We start from the raw sequence: 23,850 nt of genomic DNA, 5'->3' as shown, positions 1-23,850 counted from the left end.
CCTTCAGGGACTGGAACGTAATTTTTTTACGAAAATTTTTACAAATAAGTCCGTGCCGCCCGGCAGCGGGGCGACCAGGTGCCGGCCGCCCGGCAGCTGGGCGGCTGGGGTATATTTTTGTAAATTTCGAAAACGAAAATATATTTTTGTAAAACATGAAAATAAAAAATAAAAAAATAAAAAACCGCTGGTATTGAAACCAGCCGGGCTATCCACCCGCCCCCTAATTTCCCTAGCATCTAGCCTGCTCCTTCCGCACATCCGCATCGTGGCTCCCTGCAACATTGCCCTGTGCAAGACCTGAGGGGCCACGCCGGCGCAAGGTACGCCACGCCGGGTGACGCCGGCGAGTCCTGCCTCCGTCTCCAAGTGTGTTCCGTGGCGGTCTCGTCGAGTTTCTGCAACTCCTGTGCAGTTGACCCGAGGCTCGCGCTGAGCAGTTTGCTAGGTACAAATCCGAATTCTTGTTCCTTTCTTTGAGCTACTGTTCAGTATGTCTGACTAGAATTCATGTTCTAGTTGCATTGTCAGGTGTAGCCTTTGAATCGTGATGAAATATGATGTTTGTGAATCTTGTCCCCTAAGATTATGGCTCTGAATGGCGATGCCAATTAGGTCAGGTGTTGCCTCTAGCGTCTGTCAGATAACCGTGTTCGGCAGACTGGAACTGGAGGTTGGAGCTGGAGTGGTGTGAGAGAAAAACACTGTTCGGCAGGCTGGAGCTGGAGACTGGAGCTGGAGGAATGTGAGAAAGAAATCCTGTAGAGCTGTTCGGCTGGTGACTCTCAAGACAGTATATGTGGACTTTTTGTTCTCTGATTTACAGTTAAATTCACTTTAATATACATCATTTTACCATAAAAACACTGCAATAATGAAAACAGAGTATCAATTTCAGAGTTAGATATTTTTTAGGAGAAATCAGGAAAATATAAATATCATTTTTTTTATCTTGGTGCTTGCTGATAATGTTCACTCATTTTTAAGGTAACAATGGATGGAGAAGGATATTGGACTAACCTGATGAACGATGGCAACAATAACCTATCTCTGAATACTTCAATATGCTGCCTCAGGAGCAACAATCGCCCACCGAGCAATTACATTGCTCCCAAATTTTAGGCCTTATTTAGATCCCAAATTTTTACACTAAAAAATATCACATCGAATGTTTGGACACATACATGGAGTACTAAATGAAATCTATTTATAAAACTTTTTGCACGGATGGGTTGTAAATCGCGAGACAAATATGATGAACCTACTTAATCCATGCAATTATGGATTAATCATGGATTAATTAGGCTCATTAGATTAGTCTCGCGATTTACAACTCATTCGTGAAAAAAGTTTTATAAATAGACTTACTCTAAATTACCAAGATTCTTTTCCAAATTCTTTTGGAAAGGTGATCTAAACAAGGCCGATATCAAGAGAAATTACGTTGTGCAGCTCTTCTCCACCATTGATGCGGACATTGGCGCATTGCACGGAGGGAGCTCACTGGCTTATCTTCAGGGATGTAGTGTCAAATCCATATTGAATCCTTCTCAAGATTTTTATATATATACGGTGTAAGATATTATCCCACTTTTACATCAGTTGCCATATTATGTGTGAAAACAATCGCTGGGTACATGGCACATTGGCACCGAACCGAAGAAAATCTTCTCTGAGCATTGAGCACAGAAGTATTTTACACATCAATCTGTCCGGCCACCTGACGACAATGGCTGCTCCGTCGATTCGATCCACGCAAACGGCAGCAGCCCGTCAGCCCTGCTCCGGCTCCTCCACACGCCCATTGGCGCTCACCGTGGAGCTCCCGCTCCGGATCTCCCTGAGCGACCTGAGCGCGGCCACGGTGCTCTTCATGTACGTGCTCTCCATGTCCTCGATCTCCTCCAGCTCCAGGGCCGCGCCACCGCCGCTGGCCAACGACGAGCCGGTGGCAGCCACAGGCTTGTCGTCGCCGTCGCCGTCGCTGTCCTCCCTCGCGTCGTCGCTCGGTGGCGCGGGCGGCTGGCTCCTCGGCAGGAGCTGCTCCAGCATCGCCTCGCACTCCTTCACGAGCTTGTACAGGAGGTCGGTGGTGAAGAAGGGTTCCTGCATCACGTTCTGGATGAAGGGCAGCCGGATCAGCGCGCCGGTCCTCTTGTCGTACTTCTTGAGGATCTTGACCAGTCCTGGTTAAAGAGAGGACAGCTTCATCAGCATAACGGCAATCGGCAGTACAGAACGAACTGGCAGAGCAACTTGGTAGCTCTTTTTGCTCAAGTGCACAACTAGAGTTACAAATAGAACCATCCATTGTTGCACCTTAAAATGTAGGAGGGAAAAGAATGGAAATATGCTAAGACTATTTGTGTAGGAACCCCACCTAACTTTTAGGGATGAGTAAGCTTACTAGAACTTATTCAAATGGGAAGGGGTTTTATATTTTACATGTATATAACCAGAATATCCTCTGGTCCCTAGTCTATCTCTATCTATACTATAAGGATCCATAGAATTTGAAACACCTTTCACCAAAATTAGCCTCCATACTTACCTCACATACTACCACTTTGAGGTCCACATGAAAGCTCAGAAAGTTTGACAGGAAGGCGGCAGAGTCCACCCGCCCGTTCAAGTCGCTCGGCGCCCTCCCCTTCGCGTTTTTTTTTCACCAAGGTGTTGTTTACCCACCCCCTCTGTACGCGCGATCCGATTGGCCATGGAGTTTGGGGGAGCTTGAATTACTCCCATAACGACGCGGCCTTCCAAAGCGAGCGCGACGTACCGCCCTCGACCTCCCTCTGCGCGAGGGATCGCCGCGCACCGAGCCCATTCCCTGCGACGAGACAAGTCTGGAGCGCGCGCGGAGCGTCGGCGTCGGCGTCGGCGCGTCCGGCCCTCGCGCCACGGATCGCCGCCGAGACCGCGCGGAGCATATCCATCCCGTCGGCGGCAGCGCGTCCGGCCCATCCCCTGCGAGACGGATCGCCGCCGAGCCCATCCCCTGCGATCCCCTCGACGAGAAGACTTTGTTTTGCCACTCCCCGTCGCCTGCCGCCCACCGGAACGCCGCCGCCGCGGCCAGTCCCATAAGCGGCCGCCGTTGGCCGGATTCCGGCCATCCCTGTGAGTTTTCCTCATCCTCCTCTAACTTTCCCCCATCCCATCGAATTCCTTGCGCCCCGGAACGCCTGCTCGCTAGCCAGAACCACCGGCGGCCATGGCCACGAGCTCATTGAGCTTTTGCATCCCATGAACAGAAGGTATTTGTGTTTGGGTCCAAACCAATGTCATCATTATTTTTTGAGGTCGACGAGAGCCTTGAGGTGGATTTGAAACCATTTCGAATTTTATTGCTTACCCCTTATCAAACTAGAGTAGTGTACATGGGCTATTTTTCGGGCTTAATCTATTTATCTATCTACATTGATTCTCCTAATCTATTTGTCTGGTTTCAGTTTGAAACTAACTGGCTAATTTACTACATTTGGAGGGTTAACATCTAGACTTATCATTCTTTTTAATGAATGGTTGCCTATTCGTGCTCATAACCTTTATTCAGTGTATGGCATTTGCAGCTCTTTGGGATGGTTTGACAAGGCACATCACAAGCAAATATTGGAGGAGCTACTACTGTAAGTCATTTCCTAGTTCTTTTGGATAAATTTTTTATGTCTTGACTTCAACACCTTCACTTGAGCATGCCAGCATCAGTCTGTATGGATCCATTTTAAACAAATTAATTTAACTGTACACTCTCATGATTATTTGCAGCCAAATGTATGAAACCAACATGCTCAGTTTTTCTTAAATGCTTTCATTTTATTCATGCAGAAAATTTTGAAGTCAGATTCGTAGTGCAGAATTTTGGAAATCAGAACAACTAAACTATCCAAGGTAGTAGGAGCTGACACCAAACAGTAATCTCAGTAGATGAGCTCAATCATGCCTTGTCAGCAGTTTTTGGCTATTAAAAGTGCAAGATTGGTTTTCAATTTTTAATTCTATAGATGCACTATCTTGATTGTAGATACAATAGGCCGCTCAATGGTTATCTCCAATCCTTCGTATATACAAAAGACTAGCACAATCAATATTGACAACAACTAGACCTCCTACATTTTCAGTGCTTTCTTGACGCCTCAACACCTACAGTTACACCTTGTGCTCTTGGTTCAGTTTTGGTGGAATTTACAACGAACTGTCCAAAACATAGTTTAAAAATGGTAACAGTTATATCTCATAGCCGCGCTACATTCTTTCTGGTGGTAGATTATAGTCTTAGATGCTCTGCAATTTAAGTATTTTAGTTGCCTCCATTGGTTATGAGTGTAGTGTATCATGTGTATGTATGCATCCATATCTTAGGTACTATGCAACTGCTAAAGGTGTTTGTTTGGTGCTCGAATCGGGTTCATATGATTGTGGTGAGTTTTTGTTGATAGGGTAAGGATGTTTGGCTTGTGCGTTGGAGATCGGGTCCAGATGGAAGCGGGCAGGGAGCGCTGCCCGTGGGGGTAGAGAAAGGCACAGCTCGTGAGTGGATGGAAGGAGGCAGGGAGCGCCCGGCCACCATTGCCGGCGAGCCATCGTATGGCTACTTTCGCGCCGTGCCGACCCCTTCGAGAAGATCGACAATGTACTTAGGTTGTGTCCTCCCTGCTCTCCCTATTCATGCATCTTCATAGTGTAACAGTTTACCATTGATTGAATAATTTATTGTGACTTTGATTGCTTCATTGATTAAAGTTGGACTGCTCGTTTGCAGGATGTTGCCAACTGCAAACGCCCTCTCCGGTTCCACCACAAGTGTGTATCTATAGCAACATGCTGTTCTATTTAATTCTTTGGCACTGATCATCTTGGTGTTAAACTGGTAATTCAGGATCTCTACCTGAATTCCGGGGCATGAGACGCAGAACACAGGCTGATCGAGGAAGCTTTTCAATTGCATGCTCATGAATAGGCCAATAATTATTTGGCTTTGTTGTAGGACAAGTGCCTGATTGTCCTGCTGCACAGGCATACAGCTTGATGGTCTGGTCTTTGAAAGCCCTAGGTATTCTTCTTGTGTGCTAAACTCTTAGAATAAGCTTTTTGTCCCATTTTGCTTTTAGAGAATGCTGGAGACAGGCAAAGCTCTGCAATCTTATCCCTATTACTTTGGGTTTTAGGTATTTTCCTTCATGATTATGAATGTGATGGCTTATTACGTATTTTTCATGCATTCATGTCTTGCAGATCAGAAATGGGGATTATGAATGCGATGGCTTATTACAAATTTTTCATGCATTCATGTCTTGCAGATCAGAAATGGGGGATGCGTGTTTCTCTACGGAGCTCATTGACGGTGATGGGGTTTTCAATGTCTCCGAATTGGAGAACTTCATGAAGGAAGCTAGATTGGGTGAATGCGGGCTCTCTTATGCTGTTGTATCAATAATGGGCCTGCAAAGTAGTGGTATGTGGTCCTTTTTTTCCATTGTTTCGATATATCTACTTGGTATTTCCATTTGTTTGATTTCACCATCTTCCTCTTTTTCTTGCAGGGAAAAGTACACTTCTGAATCATCTTTTTGGCACCAATTTTAGGAAGACGGATGCTTTCAAAGGAAGGTGTGCTACTATTTCTTTATATTTGTCACTAAACTTTCTTGGTTGTGGTTCTGTGTGTTCGTGTGTAATTTAATTAGCATTTCTTCACATGGTCAGGTCACTACCAAAGGTATATGGTTGGCAAAGGCTAAAAAGTAAAAAGATTGAACCATGCACCCTTGTAATGGACATGGAAGGAACTGATGGTAAAGAGAGGGGAGAGGTAATATAAATGACATTGAATATTGACATTGAATTATGTTTTGCACTTGATCAAGCAAGAGACACAAGAGATGTTGCTCCAGGATTCATCAAAGGTAAGCAATTCGCGTGGCTTTATCATCTGACATGATTGCTCCAGGATCTTTTTAATTAGGTACTGTGGAGGCGCGGAGGAGATAGTTGGGATCAAATTGCTCCGCGGACAGGTGGAAGGGTCTCGCTAGAGATATACATGTGCGGCGAGCGAAATCAAGGTCCAAGGCCGCCCGCCTGCCCATGGTCATGCTAGCGAGAGAGATCCAAACTGTATGCATAATTCATCTATATACTGATTGTAGTTCTAAAAATGCAGATAGATTGCATCACACATTCATATGCATGCATAATGGTTCACACATTTGGGACTGAGCTGCTACTAATGTACATTCCCTTCATCCAGGTGGCCAAACTGCATTCCACTCTCTATTAAAAGGCCCTGAGGAAGAGGGTGCTTTCTGCTTACCGATGAATCTCAAGGCATGGTAATAATGTTTGCCTCTTAAGGTATGCGTTCAACTTATTCTCACTCAGCTTGCTATCTTGTCCCTGAAATCTATTTACTGAATCAATCTGGTGTTCATATTTTTTAACGGAATCAAATTAAGTGAGTTGGCCTCATGTGTATCCCATTTGAATGCAAATTATCTTCCTTGCCACTTTAGAGGGAGAAACCACATGCAACAAGGAAATAATAGATCCTGATGAAGCACTAATTGGTTGGGCAAGAATGACATATACTAAAATCAAACAATTCATAGGTCAAAATGACGTGTCAATCGTCATGAGATTTCTGGTACATGTATCCTCCTGAACAAATCAGGATCATGACCATTTGTATGAATTCTACTAATTGATACAAATTGCAAAATCCTAATATTTGTAGTGGCTCATTTCCTAATATTTAGGCAGCGGTGCGCCGGCGGCGGCGAGCGAGGGGCAGCTGCGCGAGGACCGAGGAGGGCCTCCAAGGTCCACTCCTTCCCCGCTCCACCACCGACGTCCATTGCAGCGTTATTTGGCAACTGCCTTCTCCGCACGCGAGCGCACCCTTCGCCGCGATCTCCTTGGTTCTCACCGACGCCGCGCGCCCGATGCACTCCACCGATCCACTCGAACCCAATGGTTTAAGCAGATCCGCGCTTCCCCGTGATTGCCGGGGCCCGTCCGCTTGAAGGCGTACCTCACCGATCTATGGTCGCTTTGCCCGCCGGCATCCTCGCCGATGCCATCGTGCCCGATCTGCGCCCCCGCCCTGCCAGTACAGGTGAGCTCCTTGAGATCCTTGGAAGCATCATTAGTGGGCAACCGGGAAGTACAAGGTATATTTGGTTGCGGAGGGAGATGCTACTGGAGGTGGTTGGGTGGAAGAGGACGAGTTTGCTGGTGGTTCGGCTCCCTCGACAACATGCTGCAGTGGGCTATCGGTACATGAATCCCAAACCCCCTAAATTCTGTTGTACGATCCTTCAATTTTCTGTGAGTTTAAAGTTTTATAGGAAAAATGTCGGGCCAGTGGATAATTGATGTTGCATTTGTGTTGTAGAGTTTGGTTGAGTTTGAGCATATAAAGACAACTCTGTATTTTGCTGAATGTTTTTGGTCTTTGTGGGGCAGGAAATTCTGATCCAGAGAAGCTGAAAGAGGAGGAAGCTGATGTGCAGATTAGCTGCTGAAGTGGCGTCGGGAGACTAAGGTAATAAATGCTGCTTCACTGCATCAGTATTCTGACGCATGTGAATTTATTATCAGCTTTGTGGTGTGACGCATTGGGTTTGAGTTGGCAATGCATGGTTTGAGTTGGCAATGCAGGCAGGGTTTAAGCGATTTATTTTTGTCGCGTTGGGAACTTGGGATTCTAAGCACATGTTCAGTCTTCTTGGGTAATTTCATTGAATGGCTCCTACTGAACAATATATTTGCCCTATTTTAGTTTCCTTTTTTTGGTTTGGGTTAATATAGTTCATATATAGTTTCTTAAATGTGTTTTCTGGGTGTTTATATCAGAAAGAGTTCAGGGAAGGATGGAGGTATGACAGTTCCAGAGAGAGAGTCTGCTTTGGAGGAGGTTGGTGCAATGGATGCGGTCTTGGTGAATACACATCGGGTTTTCATTCTTCTGTTCCTTAACCTTTTGCTTCATGGCTATAGTGCTACTTGTAACTATCACTGAAAATACAATGTTCAAATTACAATTTTCTTTCATGTAGTTCTACAGGTGGTTTGCAAAACTGGAGTCGGCTGTGAAATTTGAGTTTTGTTTAATGTCACTATTTCTCTTAGCGACAGAAAGATTATGATAACATTGTTTGCTCACTCTGGAGACATTGTTTATTGACAGACAGAGGAGAATTATCGCCTCTATGAGAATACATTAGAGGAGCGTGTCAACACATGTGACAGCATCCTGAAGCAATTAAGGCTGCAATTTTTTTTCATTTCTTTATGTTGAAAAAAATCTGTACAGACGTATACACCTTTGCCCTTTCAGTTTTAACCTTTTAAAGTGCATCTCTACAGGTTGATGATACATTGAACTTGTTTGAAGAACTACAGTCCTTGCACTCGAGTGTTGCCACGAAGACTAAAACTTTGCATGATGTTTGCGGCCAACTGGTATGTCCATTTTGCACCACTTGTGTTAATACCATCCTTATAGTTGTGCTTGTGCGCTTTGACTCTTAATAGTGAAATATCCATCTACCAGAGAGAACCATCAGTTCTACACAACTTGTGCACATAAGACATCTTGAAGCATTAAAAAAAAAAGAGAGCAGCGCTATGCATCTAACTTTGCTCACGATTTTCCACTTCCAACCAATAACGGTGCTCTGTTTCTCATCAAAGTCAGCCCAAGAAAGTACATGAACTGAAAAAAAAACTCACATCTCTTTTAGTTTGTAGCAAGTGCATTCTGATCCATGATTCTGTTTAAGTTGTTTTTTTATCAACTACCAACTGGTGAAATGAGCAAATCAAATTCCATTGAGATTTGAGAGTGTTTTTCTCATGTGCAACTTGTGGAATCTATTATTAAATTATGTTGCTTTGATACAAATGGGGAGTGCCCACCTTCGATACAAATGGCTACTAACTTTCATGGTTAATAAAAGGTTTTCACTATTTCCATTAGGTTTCTTGGAATCTGTTTGCTGCAAAATTAATCGAGAAAATATGTGTGCTGCCAAGTTAATTTGTTTTGTTTAGTAATTTCTTCTGATATGAACTATTTATATTGCAGGGAGCATGTTTATGTAGCCATTCTGATCATTTCATTATGTTTGTGGAGAAATAGGGGGCTACTTTTGTGCAAAGCTGAGCAAATTCTTAGGAGAATCTGATGGAGCTGATGATCTTGGTCCCGCTGCAAATATTATGGGATCCTCAATGAAGCGAACTAATATCAAAGTTTAATTTGGAGGCATTTATGGAATCAGAATTTTGGTTGAGGATGGCATGTGTGCATCCTATTTTATCTTAGTTTGGTATTATCTGATTTAATCTCGGCGCATTCGATGATGCTACCAATATTGTTTGCATATCACTATGACAAGTATCGAGTTTGCACCATATCCTGATTTGGCATCATAAGGATGCTGTTAGAAGTGAGGTATATGTTAATATTTTCTGGATGTGCTACATTATTAGCAATGGTCTGCAAGTTAATCATGTGTGAGTTTAAACATCCGCTCTGAAGGCATCTTTTTTTCGAAAAACACGTGCTTGCAGCACTCTTTAGATGGCCGTTTCATGACAAGATGCTGGTGTCATTTTGCTTTGTATTAAACAATTATGTTAATTCCTCATAGATATTGAATGGAATATTTGGTGGCAAAAATAATTGAGGTGTGGCGACCTGCTCGCTCTTCCGGCCCAGTTCCGCACTGCGGTACCGAATGGACAACGCCATTTGGTGAAGATGACCCTTGGTATGGAACCTCTCAGATTTAACGGTCATGTATGTTAACTCACATGCGGTGCTAATTTTTATTTACTGGTGAAGTGGCTAATTTGTAAAATTATGATTGTGATTTCACTATTTCACAACTGTTCATGTTGGACTCATGGTATCTTGAAAAAGTAGCATAGCTGCTGGCGAAAATCAAGTTTTAATTGTGATTTTGGTTGTCTCATTAACTGAATGCAATATTTCATTTTCATATTTTGGTACGTTACATTTTAATAGTACTAGATTTCTATCTCAAACTTCAAAAAGATGCTGAAAATTGCCTTTACATCAGTGTTACAAACAAAAAGAGGTATTATCGGTCTCAAGGGTATAATGGTCATTTTATACACAGGACAAATAATCTATCAGCAATAATCAGAACAGCCAAACACCTTGCTTATTTTGGACAGTAGATTCTCTAGACCGCGACTTATCAGATAAGTCCGCTCAGCTTATAAGCGAGTTTCATAAAAGCTCTCCCAAACAGAGCTTAAATTGGCCATTGATGTCTCGAGGAGGGAAACATATAGATGGATTGGCATTGGCGAAACATATAGATGGATTGGCATTGGCATTGGCATTGGACTCCCTAGAGATTCGAACAACATATTTTTTCAAGACTACATGCTCATGCGTGAAATGATGTTGGCTAATCATGGGAATGGTGATAAGTAGATGAACCAACTGATTGCTCAATTCTCACCATTAATAAACGATGTAATTTCCATAGTGTTCAGCTTGGTATTTTTTATATTTGGAATAATATATTTTGTTTATTTATTTTTTGCAACATTGGTCTTCAAAACACGTGTGTGCCGCACGTGCACCCTACTAGTCCAGAATAACAAAGCAATTCTTTAACAAAGAAACAGAACCATTCTGATGACTCTTTTCTTTTTTCCTTTATACTGAAACTGAGAGCCCAAGCTGTGTGGAGTCAAAGCTCCAATATTGTCATAGAATTTTCTACAGAACGTTGCAAATGTATGGGTAAAGATATGAAAAGTGAATTGCTATTGCTTATACATATTGCGATAAATAATCAATTGTATATGTAAATAAATCCCACATGACTAGTTAAAAGAGTCAAAAGAATGTTCTCTATCCAGTGTTCGTCCCTCTTTCAATCCAATATTTCCATGTTGATATCCTAAAACTTTAGGGAAGAATTCCTCTGCAATACTTCCTTGTAACTAACGTGTGGGGTTGGGTCCGCACGTCAGGGATCCAATTGTATGGTGAAGTATTGCAGGGGATCCTCGCATCAATTATAGTGGGAACCACACTTTCTTATCAAAGGATCCTCGCGTCCACTGTAGTGGGAACCACACTTTCTTATCACAGGATCCTCGCGCAAACTGTAGTGGGAATCACACTTTCATATCACGTGACCCGTGGTGGTCCGTAAACGGTTGTTTTTCTAAACGAAATTGAACTCCCATATTGCAAAAGCATCCTTGACCGTTCATGTATTACTAGTGCTTCGGCCTTACATATGAAACGGGGAGATAACAGTACACTTTGTAGCATGAGAGAACTATTACATTTATAAAACAAAACTATATGGTTCAAATTTGCACACAGATGACATCCTGTTATCCAGTGGCGGATGTAGGATGAGAGACAAGAAGGGCTGAAACAATGGAGATGTTGATTTGTGTGAAGATTTAATGGTGATTTGAAGCTTTGCTACAGTGATTTACGTGTACTTATGTGCTCTTATGGGGGCTGGAGCCCCCCACCCCCGCATCCGCCGCTGCTGTTATCATATAATAACACTATTTCAAAAAAAAGTATATGGAATATGCCTCTTTGCTGCGCCCTACTCGGACGCAACTCAAACTTATTAAATTAAGTTACTTTAAATAAATTAATAAAGATTCTCACGTGCACTTTACTAGATAGTAAAAGATTGACCATATTATTTTAAATAATAGTATATCATATGATACCACAGAATATTTCTAGATTCCGACGCGCAAAACGCACCACGTGGCTAACTTAGCCCACTGCAGATCTAAAACACACACACACACACCAAGCTGCAACATCGAACAGGGGAGGGCGTGCTCACCGGTGTAGTTGAGCGCGCTGTAGTTCTCGAGCAGCACCATCTCGCCGTGGAGGTCGACGATCTCCTTCCGCACCCGCAGCAGGTCCTCCGGCGACCCCGTCTCCGCCGCGCTCACCGCTCTGTCCTGCAGCTCCTGCATCCCCTCAACCCGACCCACCCACCACACGAATCAGACCGAAATTCGCGGAGAAGAAAAGGAAACGATGTGAGAATTGGATCGATGGAATCGGGTGGCGGCGATCGAGCAATCACCTTCTGCCGGATGACGTACTCCTCCTCCTTTTCGAGGAAGAAGGCGTTGAACTTGTCGAGCTCGGCGTCGAGGAGGGCGACGAACCCGGCCTCCTCGGCGGTCATCGCCGGCGGGGCGCCGCCGCCCCCCACGCGCTGGCGCTTGCTCCGCCGCTCGCCGCCCGCGGCGCCGGCACCGATCTGCTTGAGCCGCTTCTTGAGGTTCTTGTAGGACAGGAACTTGTCGCGCCACTCGGGGAGCGTCTCCACGATCTGGTTGTTCAGGCTCTTGCCGAACTTCATTGTGGTTGTGGGTGGGAGCAACCAGAATTGGAATCGAAATGGTGGGGGAGTGAATTCGTGGTGGAATGTGGGTGTGGGGGAGGACGGAGAGGAGGCGAGATAAATAGGAGGGTGGATGCAGAGGAGGACGAACGGGGATATGCGCGGCCGCGCGGGTGGTGATGGGGAAGTTCAGAATATTCCTGACGACGATATCTCGCGCCGTGGCGGTTTTATGCGACGCGCGCCTTCGTCACTTTGGAGGGGTTTGGATGGTGGGAGAGGTAATTGTATTGTGGCATCCAAGGATGACAAATGTGCAATGACTAATGAGAAAATATAAAATTAATTGTGTGGGGGCAGCTTTTTTAAACTTTCGCTTACTATAATTCCTAGAGATGAACATGAAGCCAAGCGAAAAAAAGTTTTTCCTTATCGATGGCCCCCACACGAACTAGCATGACAGGCAAACGAAGACATACACCGAAGTATTTCCTTATCGAGAAAAATGATAGTTCTTATTCTGCGCTAGTAGAAATGTGCATCCCATAGTCACGTATTCAATTTTTCTTTCATAAAGCTAACAGTTATTTATTTTCTTTCCAAAAATAATACATGTTTCTTTTTTCTTTCATAAGACAATGATGTCAATTATTATCCTTCCAAATCAAATAATGACGCGAATTATGGGTGAATGCATGTGCAAAGAAAGTAAAATATGTGCAAAGAAAAGTAATACACGGTTACAAGAAGTGGGTATAGAAAATTGCTGGTGCAAAAAGTATTAACATTTTGATGGAATTATTTTTCTTCTATAAAAAATGGGTCACCAGCCCTTTAGTCAAACCTCAGGAATTGACACGTGAGATCTCCGTAAAAGGTTACTGTGATCTTGGTGAGAAAGTGTTTCAATTGTTTCAACTTTTATTATTCTGCATATGCATATATTTGGGTTTTGAACTTTTGGCAAATCTTTTTTTAGGGGGGGTGTCATCCCCACAACTTTTTGCAAATCTTATTATCTCCGATTTGTTATAAATATGACCCTTGGACTTTGCGGAAGAGCACAAGCGAATAAAAGAATTATAATTGAACATCTCTATTCTAGTAATTTTCCTCTACTTAACTAGAAAACAATTACTTATTGGTGGCATAATTTGATTTGGCTCAACAAAACATGTTATCAACTAAATATTAACATGAACTTAAAAGTTAAATGTCTTTAAAAAAATAACCAATGTAAAAAACGATCCATAGTTGGCGTTGCATGCCCTAGCTCATTAAAATATATGTTGTATTCGTGGCACTCCAATGTGCCAAACCAGCTGCTGATAAAAAGAGGATAGTGCAGGCTTCTTAGTTTCTAACTGGTTGGCTTCATTAGCTTGCAGATTTGTCCAAAAGCTCAACTTGGGGCGTGACAACTCCGAATGATGCCATTTTCTCGTTGTTGAATACTTCCCTGGGTATGGATATCCTATCCTACTCTTAAAATAACACCCAATTGAAATACGGAGTCTACCACGAGATATCGCGCCGAGATCTCCTCCTCGGCCTGACACACATCATCGTTGTGGACCACGCAAATGGCAATCCGTATTATTGCTTGAATTAACAAGACAAGACGCATTTCTTAATTAATCAGGCAAGTTGAGCAGATAAAAGTTCAGCCCGTGTGCAACTCTCTCACTGGTCCAATCAACATGTAGGTACCCATTGACTTTTTTTTTTAAAAAAAAGCTCCCATTGACTTTAATTTTCAAGATGAGCTGCTGCTAGCCGGTGCTAATTTCCCAGCACGATTCTTTGAAAAAGATAAATCCCGCCACAGTTTTGCGGGCAAACTTGGTTCCACTGATACCCATGTACAAAATAGCCCGCTAATAGTCCGTTATTAGTTTTTTAAGAGATCTACCGCTACGCTATACAACATTTGTCCGCTATGCCCGCTAAAGGGGTTTTTACAGGAATTAGTGATAATAAATGTCCGCTACTTCCGCTAAAGATGTAGCCAAAAGGAATAAAGAATCAATATAACTAGGGTGGACCATAGACAAAGCAGCACGTGCATAGTTACGCAGTCAAGAAACGTGTTGAGTCTATTTTAGAATATTAGACCAATGATGCTTCTAATTTTGTATGTATTATGGACGTATGGATATGAAAAATTTGCTGAAATTGGTTGCATTACTGATGTTATTGGCCAAATTATGCATATTTTTTTGCAAACCGCTAAATGGATAGTTCCGCTATAACTCCGCTATAGCTTTCGCTATAATTCTCTTAGCTTTTTGGAAAAGCTTCCGCTAAACGTCTTAGCTCGCGATTTTAAACATGGACTAATACACACTTCACCGGCAATAATCACCATAACAACAACTACCCAGTGGTTTATTGGCTAAACAGTGTCTTACAATAAGTACTCTTGAGAATGCATAGAGAAAAGACAACAGGGAAAAAAAGAAAAAGAAAAGACAACAGGAAATAATAAGCTGTGCGTCCATGGCACCGGGTACGCTTGACACATTCGAGAGTCGAGACTCCACATGCACCATGTCCAAAAGGCCAAGTCACCATACGGCCCGGGGCACGGAAGATTCCAAGCATAATCCGCTTGGGGGAACGAATATCCTAGGCGGATATGCCCGCAGGTGCCCTTCTTTTCCGTCCGGTCGCGCCGTCCCCGAGAACGTGGGAATCCTCTCTCTCACCGTGGCTCCGCTCGCCGACACGCCAATGGGATGGATCTTCCTCTCGGCGGCAGAGCAGCGAAGCATCTCCATCCAAGTCAACACGAGACTATGCGGAGAACGTGGGAGACGGAGCGAGCGAGGCAGAGGAGGCGTTCACGCAAAGCCCGCTACCGGCCGGTGATAAGATCCTGTGCGGCGCCCGGCCGGCGGTGAACGAGAGCCCTCGCGTGTGGCTCCGGCCGCCGGCGCGGCGGACCGGCCTGCACCGGCGAGGGACCATATGAGTCAAGGTCCTTGGCCCCGGCCGTTGACATGAGCCTCATGTTCTTAGTTGTTGAGATAGTGATGTGTGATGTGGCAGAAACTGGAAAGGGCAAAGCGGTGGGATCTGAAAGATTGCTTAAAATGGTAGGTGGATATGGTCTTTGTTCTCGGCTTCTCGCGAGTTTTCGTGCGAGCGAGATCTCGTACGAAAAGTGTAATGGTTGAGATAAGCATATTCTGATTCTCTGACCAGTCACTTTGGTCAAATGAGTCCATTTGGGTCAAGTGAGTGTGAGTCCACTTCCTTGGATAATATTTGTCGGATGTCCCAAAGCGTATGTCGATTTGGTCACTTGTTAAGTCACGAACCATCCACGTGGGAAGATTATAAATTATCTTATCCTTAATTTTTCGAGCCAAACTGTATTAGCCACTGGATTGTTTTTATAATGACATAAGATAACACATATACATATATACACGAGCCAAACTATATTAGCTACTGGATTAACTAGACAAAAGCAGCAAGTGTTATGAGCACATTCAAAAAGTAAAAATTGGCGCATCTGGAGATTTATGAAGTCGCCACGTACTATTATTGAAAATTTCAACTGAGGCGAGCATGTGAGAATATACCATCAGCTAACTTTTCACCTTTTTATATACTTCCGTCACCAAAATAATTCAAATTTGGCTATTTGCTTAGACAATACTTGTCAAACATAGCTTTGCTTGGTTGGATGCCAATTTTTGCCAAGCCAAAATCAGGGCACGCCTATAAAAATTTGGGTACCAATTGGTCAATGTCTAAAAGTTGGCAATGCAATATTTATGACCAAAACAATGGCAAATTATTAGAAACTTTTTTTTAGGACAAGGGGGGGGGGGGGGGGGGGGGGGGGTAACGTCAATTTTGAAGTCACGTAAGGGTTACCACCGTTACGGGTGTCGGGTAACTGTGTGCTACTTCGTGAGAAAGATCACTAAAAAAGTGCATGAAAATTCTAATCCAAACATGGATGAATAGATCATGGAAACATGGACGAATAGACCATGTAAACTATGTAGCTGCAGTGCAAAATCTAAATTTAAAAATAAGTAAATTGCATCCAGGTCCCCAACCTTGTAGCGGCGTTCCACTTAGGTCCCCAAACTCTTAAATCGTCTAATTGGGTCACTAAAGTCCTTTAAGTGGTTCATCCCAGGTCCCAAATGTGCCACGCGTGTATCCGAAACCGACGTGGCATGCCACGTGACGCAACGGTGTTGAATATTTGGAAAAAAAAAACCCTAATTTTTTTATCTTCTCAATTTACTCCTCTCTCCCTCTCTTCCCCTCTCCATCTCCAATCTCTCACCAGTTTATCCGCCGAAGCTGGCTGCCGCCACACCGCTCCTCCCCATCCCCGGGTGCGGCGGCCAGCAGGCAGCGCGGCAGCGTGCTTGGCGAGGAGGCTCGTGCGTTGCCGCTCCCGTTCGCCTCTCCACAATTGCCGTCCACCCCAACCTCCATTGCCACCGCCGGCGACCTTCGATTCCTCCTCCGCGATGAGTTTCCCCTTCAATTGACGGCGCCACCACCTCCTCATTCCTTTCCTCGGCCGATTTGGGCCCTCACCCGGCCGCTCCTCCTCTTGCAGCCCCCCTGGCCGGAGCTCGCCGTCCGCCGCCGCCTCCGCCGTAGTTCCTTGCCATTCACCGCTGGGGTGAGGTTCGCCCGCGCTGGAAACATGCCGTGCGCCCACTTCCTCGCCGCGTCGCCATTCGCCGTCACCGCCGCCACGCTGACGCCCGCTGCCCGAGCAAGCCGGCGACGCATATGGCGCCGTGCGGCCGCCGCCTCGTAGCCGTCGAGATGGCCGCCCGCGCAGACCACCGCCACGCGGTGCCCACGGCAGCATCCCCCGCGGCCGCCGCCGCGCCGCGCCGATGGCCTCCGCCTGCGCAAGCCGCGGCTGCATCCAGCGCCGGCCTCCCGCGTCTCCAAGGTCCGATTGGCGACGGGTCTAGCTTCGCGGAGTTGTGGGGGTGCTCACCGGCGTAGGGGTTTGGCCGGGGAAGGCCGGGAGAGGGCCGGCCACCGCCACCTGTCGGTGTTCCTGAAAGTGCATCTAGGCCCCTAATTGATTTTGGTGATTCTTGACAATCACAAATTTGGGGATATGATGCTTTGAAGAAAGTGTGTGCAGGAATAAAATGAGAAATTCAAGAAGAAGATGAAAGGAAGGTCCCCAATTTCAATTTTAATATGGTGGATTCAATCGGGATTTAATTTTAATTTTCGGTTTGAATTTGAGTATAGGATTCACCGTACTATTAAGGGGGACGCATTCGGATGAATTTTTGGTTGTTAAAATGTTTCACATGAGATGCAATTCTTGAGAGAAAACACCTACATAAATCAGCCACAGCACAAGTTTCTGCGCTGGGTCGGATGATCCGGCCCAACAGTGCCCAGACTTTCGGAGTAAGTCTGGATGATCCGGCCCTAGGCTGGATGATCCGGACCTGGTGACTTGTGAGCGTCCAGAGCAGCCCAGGTCGGATGATCCGGCCCTATACCAGATGATGCGGACCTGGGAATTTCAGTGTGTGTTTAGTTCATTCTGTTCACACCCCGGATGATCCGGGCACCACCAGAAAACACACAACGGTCACTTTCGGGGGTGGGAGTATATATACCCCTTCACCCCTTCCTTCATTTCTCTCTCTCTCCCCGACTAACCTCGACTCCAAAGCACTAAATCCTCCACTTCTCTCCATCCTAGAGCTTGATTCTTGCAAGGAAACACCTAGGGATTGAGTGGAAGTGAGATTCGAGAGCTCTCTGTGATCTAGCACTAGTTCATCTCAAGAAGCATTTGAAGCAACCTTGATTCGTCGATTCGCGTTTGTTACTCTTGGAGCTTTGTTCCTAGACGGTTAGAGGTGCCGGAGAGCTTCCATTCCTTTGTGGTTGAGCCGCCAGAAGTTTGTATTACCCATCCTTTGTGGACTCTTGCTAGTGAGAACATCAATCCTCCTAAGTGGTTGATTGAGTGAGGGAAAGGGTTAAAGGGCAACCCTGCTCTTTGTGAGCACCTCAACGGAGACGTAGCTCTTTTGTGGAGTGAACTTTGGGATAAATCTTGTGTCAATTTTATTTTTATTGTATTTATTGTTCTTGAGCTAATCTTAACTTGATCTACTTGTTAGTTGCGTTCCGCTTGTGCTAAACTGTTTCACAGGCCTAGTTACTTTATTTGTTAACTTTGCATTCAAAGGGAATCGTCAAAAGCTAAGTAAATTTCAAATCTTGTGTTAGATTCTCTCCTGCTGTCGGATCATCCGACCCATAGTCGGATCATCCGGACCTGAGAAGGACCGGATCATCCGACCAGGGGCCGGATCATCCAGACCTGACAGTTTTCTGCCAAGTTTTTCAGAGAATTTTTAAACAGGCCTATTCACCCCCCTCTTGATTACGGCTTAACCGCTAAAGGAAAAACACTTTGGCCGCCGAGATGTCCGCAAGTGGTGGTGGTGCTTCATCCGCATACGAAGTCAATGATAGTGACTTCAAAGTGAGTGATGTGGAAGGTGAAATGACCGAGCAAGAAAGATCACTCAAGCGAAAAGAAAAGATCAAGAAGAAGATGAGTGAAAGGGTTGAAAAGAAGGCTCTAGCTCTTTTCAATGAGAAGATGAGGAAGGAAAGTGAGAAGAAGGACCAACAAGGTTTTCACACTACATCTCACACATATGATAGCTCAAATTTCCAATCCAACAACCTCTCGTTCACTACCGTTCCAATGGGCAAGCCTCCTCATTTTGATGGAACCGATTATGCACGATGGAGTGATGACATGCAAGTGCATTTGTATGGACTTAACCCACATCTTTGGACCATTGTGTGTGGTGGTGTGCCTCAACTCTGTGAAGGCGAAGAAGTTACTCCGGAACACGAGCACGACTTGTTCCGCAATGCCCAAGCCGTGAGAGTCATCAAGAGTTCTCTTTGCACAATGGAGTACAACAAAGTTAGAGGAATGATAAGTGCAAAAGAGATTTAGAAAACTCTCCAAATGTCACATGAAGGCAATGATGAAGTCAAAGAAGGAAAGATGGATCTTCTTCAAGGAGAGTTGGAATTATTTGTCATGAAGAAGGATGGAACACTTCAACAAATGCATGATAGGCTCACTCTCATAGTTACCGAGATTAGAACTCTTGGTAGTAAAATTGGGATGACTTCAAGGTCACTAAGAAGATGCTTAGAGTATATGCACCCAATAATCTAATGTTGGCAACATTCATTAGAGGCAAAGAGTCATATAGAAAGATGAAGCCAATCAACTTGTTGCATGAGTTGCAATTTCATGAGATGAATGATCTAGATGTGGCCAAGTCAATTAGTCAAAAGGAAGTCAAGACTATTGCCCTCAAGGTCGAACCAAGTAAGATGGTTGAAATAAGTGAGAAGCCGTCAAAGCAAAAGAAGAAAGTTGAGTCAAGTGATGGAGATAGCACCGATGAAGAAACGACAATGATGGTGAGAAACTTCAAGAAGTTTATGAAGAAAAGAAACTTCAAGAGAGGGACAAAGAAAAGAACATGCTACAAGTGTGGTGCAAAGGATCACTTCATAGCGGATTGTCCTCAAAATGACAATGATGAAAATGAAGACAAGAAGAACAAGGACAAGAACAATGACAAGAATTATGACAAGGAGAAGAAGTACAAAGAGAAAAGCAAAGAGTACAAGAAGAAGCATGAAAAGGCTCATGTTGGTGAAGAGTGGGAGTCTAGCGATGACTCCGACAATGAGGGCACAGAATCTCTTGCCTTGCTCTCTACATCATCAACACCAAAGCTCTTCAACAACCTCTCTGATGATGAAGATGAAGGTCCTATGTGCCTCATGGCCAAAGGAACTAAGGTATCAAACTATGCGAACCCTCCATCCTCTCCTACCTCTACATCTAGTGAAGTAGAAAATGATTTAGAGGAAGAGGAAGCCCAACTTAAAAAAATATGATAAAGAAGTTTGGCAAAATAGGTTACAAACAAATTAAGAAACTTATGGAGAACTTAGAGAAAAAGAAAGAGATTCTTAGAGAACAAGAAGAATTGCTCATCCTTGAGGAGAGAAACCTTGCTCTAGAAGAATCTTTAGCCAAAGAAAAAGATAAGGTTGAGAAATTGGCAATGGACTTGTCTCTTGCCAAGGACTCAAATTTGAGGATGTCAAAGGATCATACTTTGGCAAATAATTCACTAACTAGCCTAAAGAATACCAATAGTGAACTTCAAGAGAGGCATTCACGCCTTGAAGATATTTACAAAAATCTTGAAGTGAACTATAGTAATCTTTGGGAGAAAACCAAATCTAATTTCAAAGCTACTCTTGACTCTAATGCCTCCATTAGCAAAGGGTGCTCTAAATGTCATAATCATGATATAAATGCTTGTGTTACTAACCTTGCAAAGCTAGAAGAAGCGATCAAGGCCAAAGATGCTCAAATCCACAAGTTGAACATGCTAGTTGGAAAGAGAAACCTTAAGCCCAAGAGTAATGAACATGCTAGTTGGCAAATGATTGTGTAGTGCATGCCAAGCCGGGAAACAAGTTGGTGCTCCACATCCTTCCAAGAACATCTTGACATCATCAATACCATTGAAGCTTCTACATATGGATCTCTTCGGGCCAATCACCTACATTAGCATTGGCGGTAACAAATATGGTCTTGTTATTGTTGATGATTTTTCTCGTTTTACTTGGGTGTTCTTTGTGCATGACAAAAGCGAAGTACAAGGAATTGTCAAGAAATTCATTAGAAGAGCTCAAAATGAATTTGAATTGAAGATCAAGAATGTTAGAAGTGACAATGGCTCGGAATTCCGAAACACCAATGTTGAGGAATTTCTTGATGAAGAAGGAATCAAGCATGAATTCTCCGCTCCATATATACCTCAACAAAATGGAATAGTGGAGAGAAAGAATAGGACGTTGATTGAAGCCACAAGAACCATGCTTGATGAGTAAGACCCCGGATATCTTTTGGGCCGAAGCAATCAACACGGCGTGTCATGCCATCAATCGTCTCTACATCCACAAGTATTTGGGCAAGACACCCTACGAAATAATCACCGGTAACAAGTCTAAGGTGCATTGCTTTAGAATTTTTGGTTGCAAATGTTACATACTTAACAAGAAAGCCAAAAGCTCAAAGTTTGCACCAAAGGTTGATGAAGGTTTTCTACTTGATTTTGGTACTAATGAACACGCATATCGTGTTTTCAACAAAACCACTGGTGTTGTTGAGACCACGGTAGATGTGAAATTTGATGAATCCAACGGCTCTCAAGTAGAGCAAGTTGATATGAACCTTGTAGATGATGAAGAACCTCCAAATCTATCAATCATGAGAATGGCTTAGGTGAAGTAAGGCCACGAGAAGAAAGAAGTAATGCTACGGTTGAAGCAAGAAATGATGACCCATCATCTTCCACTAGAGTTGAGTCATCAAGCTCTCAAGTCCCTCAAGATCAAAGTCAAGATCATGGTGACGATCATGATCATGGCATGGATCAAGGGGGAGCACAAGGTGAAGAAACTCAAGGAGAAGCATCTCAAGTTGAAAGAGATGATGATGGTGAACCCATTCAACCACAACGCCAAGTGTCTCATCCAAGAGTAAATTAAAGTGTTCAACGGGATCATCCCGTTGACAATATCCTTGGGAGTATCCGAAGAGGGGTAACTACTTAGTGATCCGGATTGGGTAATGGCTATGCAAGAAGAGTTGAACAACTTCACAAGAAATGGAGTTTGGGAATTAGTGCCAAGACCCAAGCAAAATGTCATTGTAAGCAAGTGGGTTTTCCGGAACAAGCAAGATGAACACGAGATTGTCACAAGAAATAATGATAAATTGGTTGCTCAAGGTTTCACTCAAATTGAAGGCTTGGATTTTGGTGAAACATATGCTCCGGTGGCTAGGCTTGAATCAATTCGGATATTGCTAGCCTATGCCCCTCATCATGATTTCAAGTTATATCAAATGGATGTCAAGAGTGCCTTCTTGAATAGACCACTCTCCGAGCTAGTATATGTAGAGCAACCCCCGGGCTTTGAAAACCCCAAGCGTCCCGACCACGTGTTCAAGCTCCATAAGGCGCTCTATGGACTTAAGCAAGCTCCAAGAGCATGGTATGAATGCCTTAGGGAATTTCTTCTCAAGAACGGCTTTGTAATGGGCAAAGCCGATTCTACTCTCTTTACTCAAAAAGTAGATAAAGATCTCTTTGTGTGTCAAATTTATGTTGATGACAATATCTTTGGTTCTACTAATAAAATTTTTTGTGAAGAGTTTAGTAGGATCATGACAAAGAGATTCGAGATGTCCATGATGGGTGAATTGAAGTTCTTCCTTGGTTTTCAAATCAAGCAAATGAAGGAAGGGACTTTCATATGTCAAACTAAATATACACATGACATGCTCAAGAAGTTTGACATGGCCGATGCTAAACCCATCAAGACTCCCATGGCCGTGAATGGACATCTTGATCTAAATGAAGATGGAAAATCCGTGGATCAAAAGGTATATCACTCCATGATTGGTTCCTTGCTTTATCTTTGTGCATCTAGGCCAGATATTATGCTTAGTGTGTGCATGTGTGCAAGATTTCAAGCTAATCCTAAGGAATGCCATTTGATAGCTGTTAAAAGAATATTGAGATATTTATTTTTAACTCCAAACCTTAGCTTGTGGTATCCCAAGGGCTCCACTTTTGATTTACTTGGCTATTCCGATTCGGATTACGCCGGTTGCAAAGTTGATCGAAAGAGTATAACGGGGACTTGCCAATTTCTTGGTCGGTCCTTGGTGTCTTGGAGCTCTAAGAAACAAAATTCTGTTGCGCTGTCCACCACCGAGGCCAAGTATGTTGCAGCCGGTGCTTGTTGTGCTCAACTACTTTGGATGAGGCAAACCTTGAGTGACTTTGGTTGTGAGTATAAAAAGATACCACAATGAGAGTGCCATAAAACTAGCCAATAACCCCGTCCAACACTCAAGAACCAAGCACATTGACATAAGACATCACTTCCTAAGAGACCACGAAACCAAAGGAGATATCGCTTTGAGTCATGTGAGTACCGATAAACAACTAACCGATATCTTCACAAAGCCCCTCGATGAGCAAAGATTTTGTTTTCTTAGGAGTGAGCTAAATATCTTGGATTCTCGTAACTTGGCTTGACATGTTGCACATATCTTGTATTAATGCCTAGACTAGAAAAAAACTTGTTATTTGTGTGAGTTTTTTCTAAAATTTTTGATGTTGTGATCTTTGGATCACTCCTTGACTCAATGATCATTGCTATGTACTGTTGATTGTGCCTGATCATTTTGAGTTAAGGCTCTTGAAAGAGCATCTAGGCCCCTAGTGGGTTTTGGAGTATTGATTGGCAACACGATTAAAGGACTAACTTGTTTGCATGAGATCATGAGCAGGTATTTAAT

General features: G+C 43.8%; 1 protein-coding gene and 1 long non-coding RNA gene across 18 annotated transcripts; one reads left to right on the top strand and one right to left on the bottom strand.

The window, feature by feature from the left end:
* Nucleotides 1-1,523: 1,523 nt before the first annotated feature.
* Nucleotides 1,524-12,594, bottom strand: LOC120655024 (SPX domain-containing protein 1-like). The gene is made up of 3 exons (XM_039932740.1): nt 12,126-12,594; nt 11,874-12,006; nt 1,524-2,186 (listed from the first exon to the last, which is right to left on the bottom strand). The coding sequence occupies exons 1-3, from the start codon at nt 12,405-12,407 to the stop codon at nt 1,774-1,776; spliced, it is 828 nt and encodes a 275-aa protein (XP_039788674.1). The 5' UTR covers nt 12,408-12,594; the 3' UTR covers nt 1,524-1,773.
* On the top strand, nt 2,640-9,535 carry LOC120655025. Of its 17 annotated transcripts, none has more exons than XR_005667264.1 (15): nt 2,643-3,123; nt 3,560-3,632; nt 3,832-3,894; nt 4,443-4,644; nt 4,766-4,806; nt 4,883-5,056; nt 5,304-5,458; nt 5,547-5,613; nt 5,710-6,120; nt 6,254-6,357; nt 6,763-7,277; nt 7,468-7,546; nt 7,663-7,733; nt 7,858-8,466; nt 9,092-9,535. It is a non-coding gene; the product is annotated as an uncharacterized LOC120655025 (long non-coding RNA). The 17 variants fall into 17 exon arrangements; XR_005667257.1 differs by having other exon boundaries at nt 2,644-3,123; nt 4,443-4,636; XR_005667269.1 differs by having other exon boundaries at nt 2,646-3,123; nt 4,443-4,636; nt 4,766-5,056; ... (1 more) ...; nt 8,371-8,466; nt 9,146-9,535.
* Nucleotides 12,595-23,850: the final 11,256 nt, after the last annotated feature.

Source organism: Panicum virgatum, chromosome 1N, assembly GCF_016808335.1.
Source record: "Panicum virgatum strain AP13 chromosome 1N, P.virgatum_v5, whole genome shotgun sequence".
Lineage (NCBI taxonomy): Eukaryota > Viridiplantae > Streptophyta > Magnoliopsida > Poales > Poaceae > Panicum > Panicum virgatum.
This window is presented reverse-complemented; position numbering and strand designations above follow the sequence as displayed.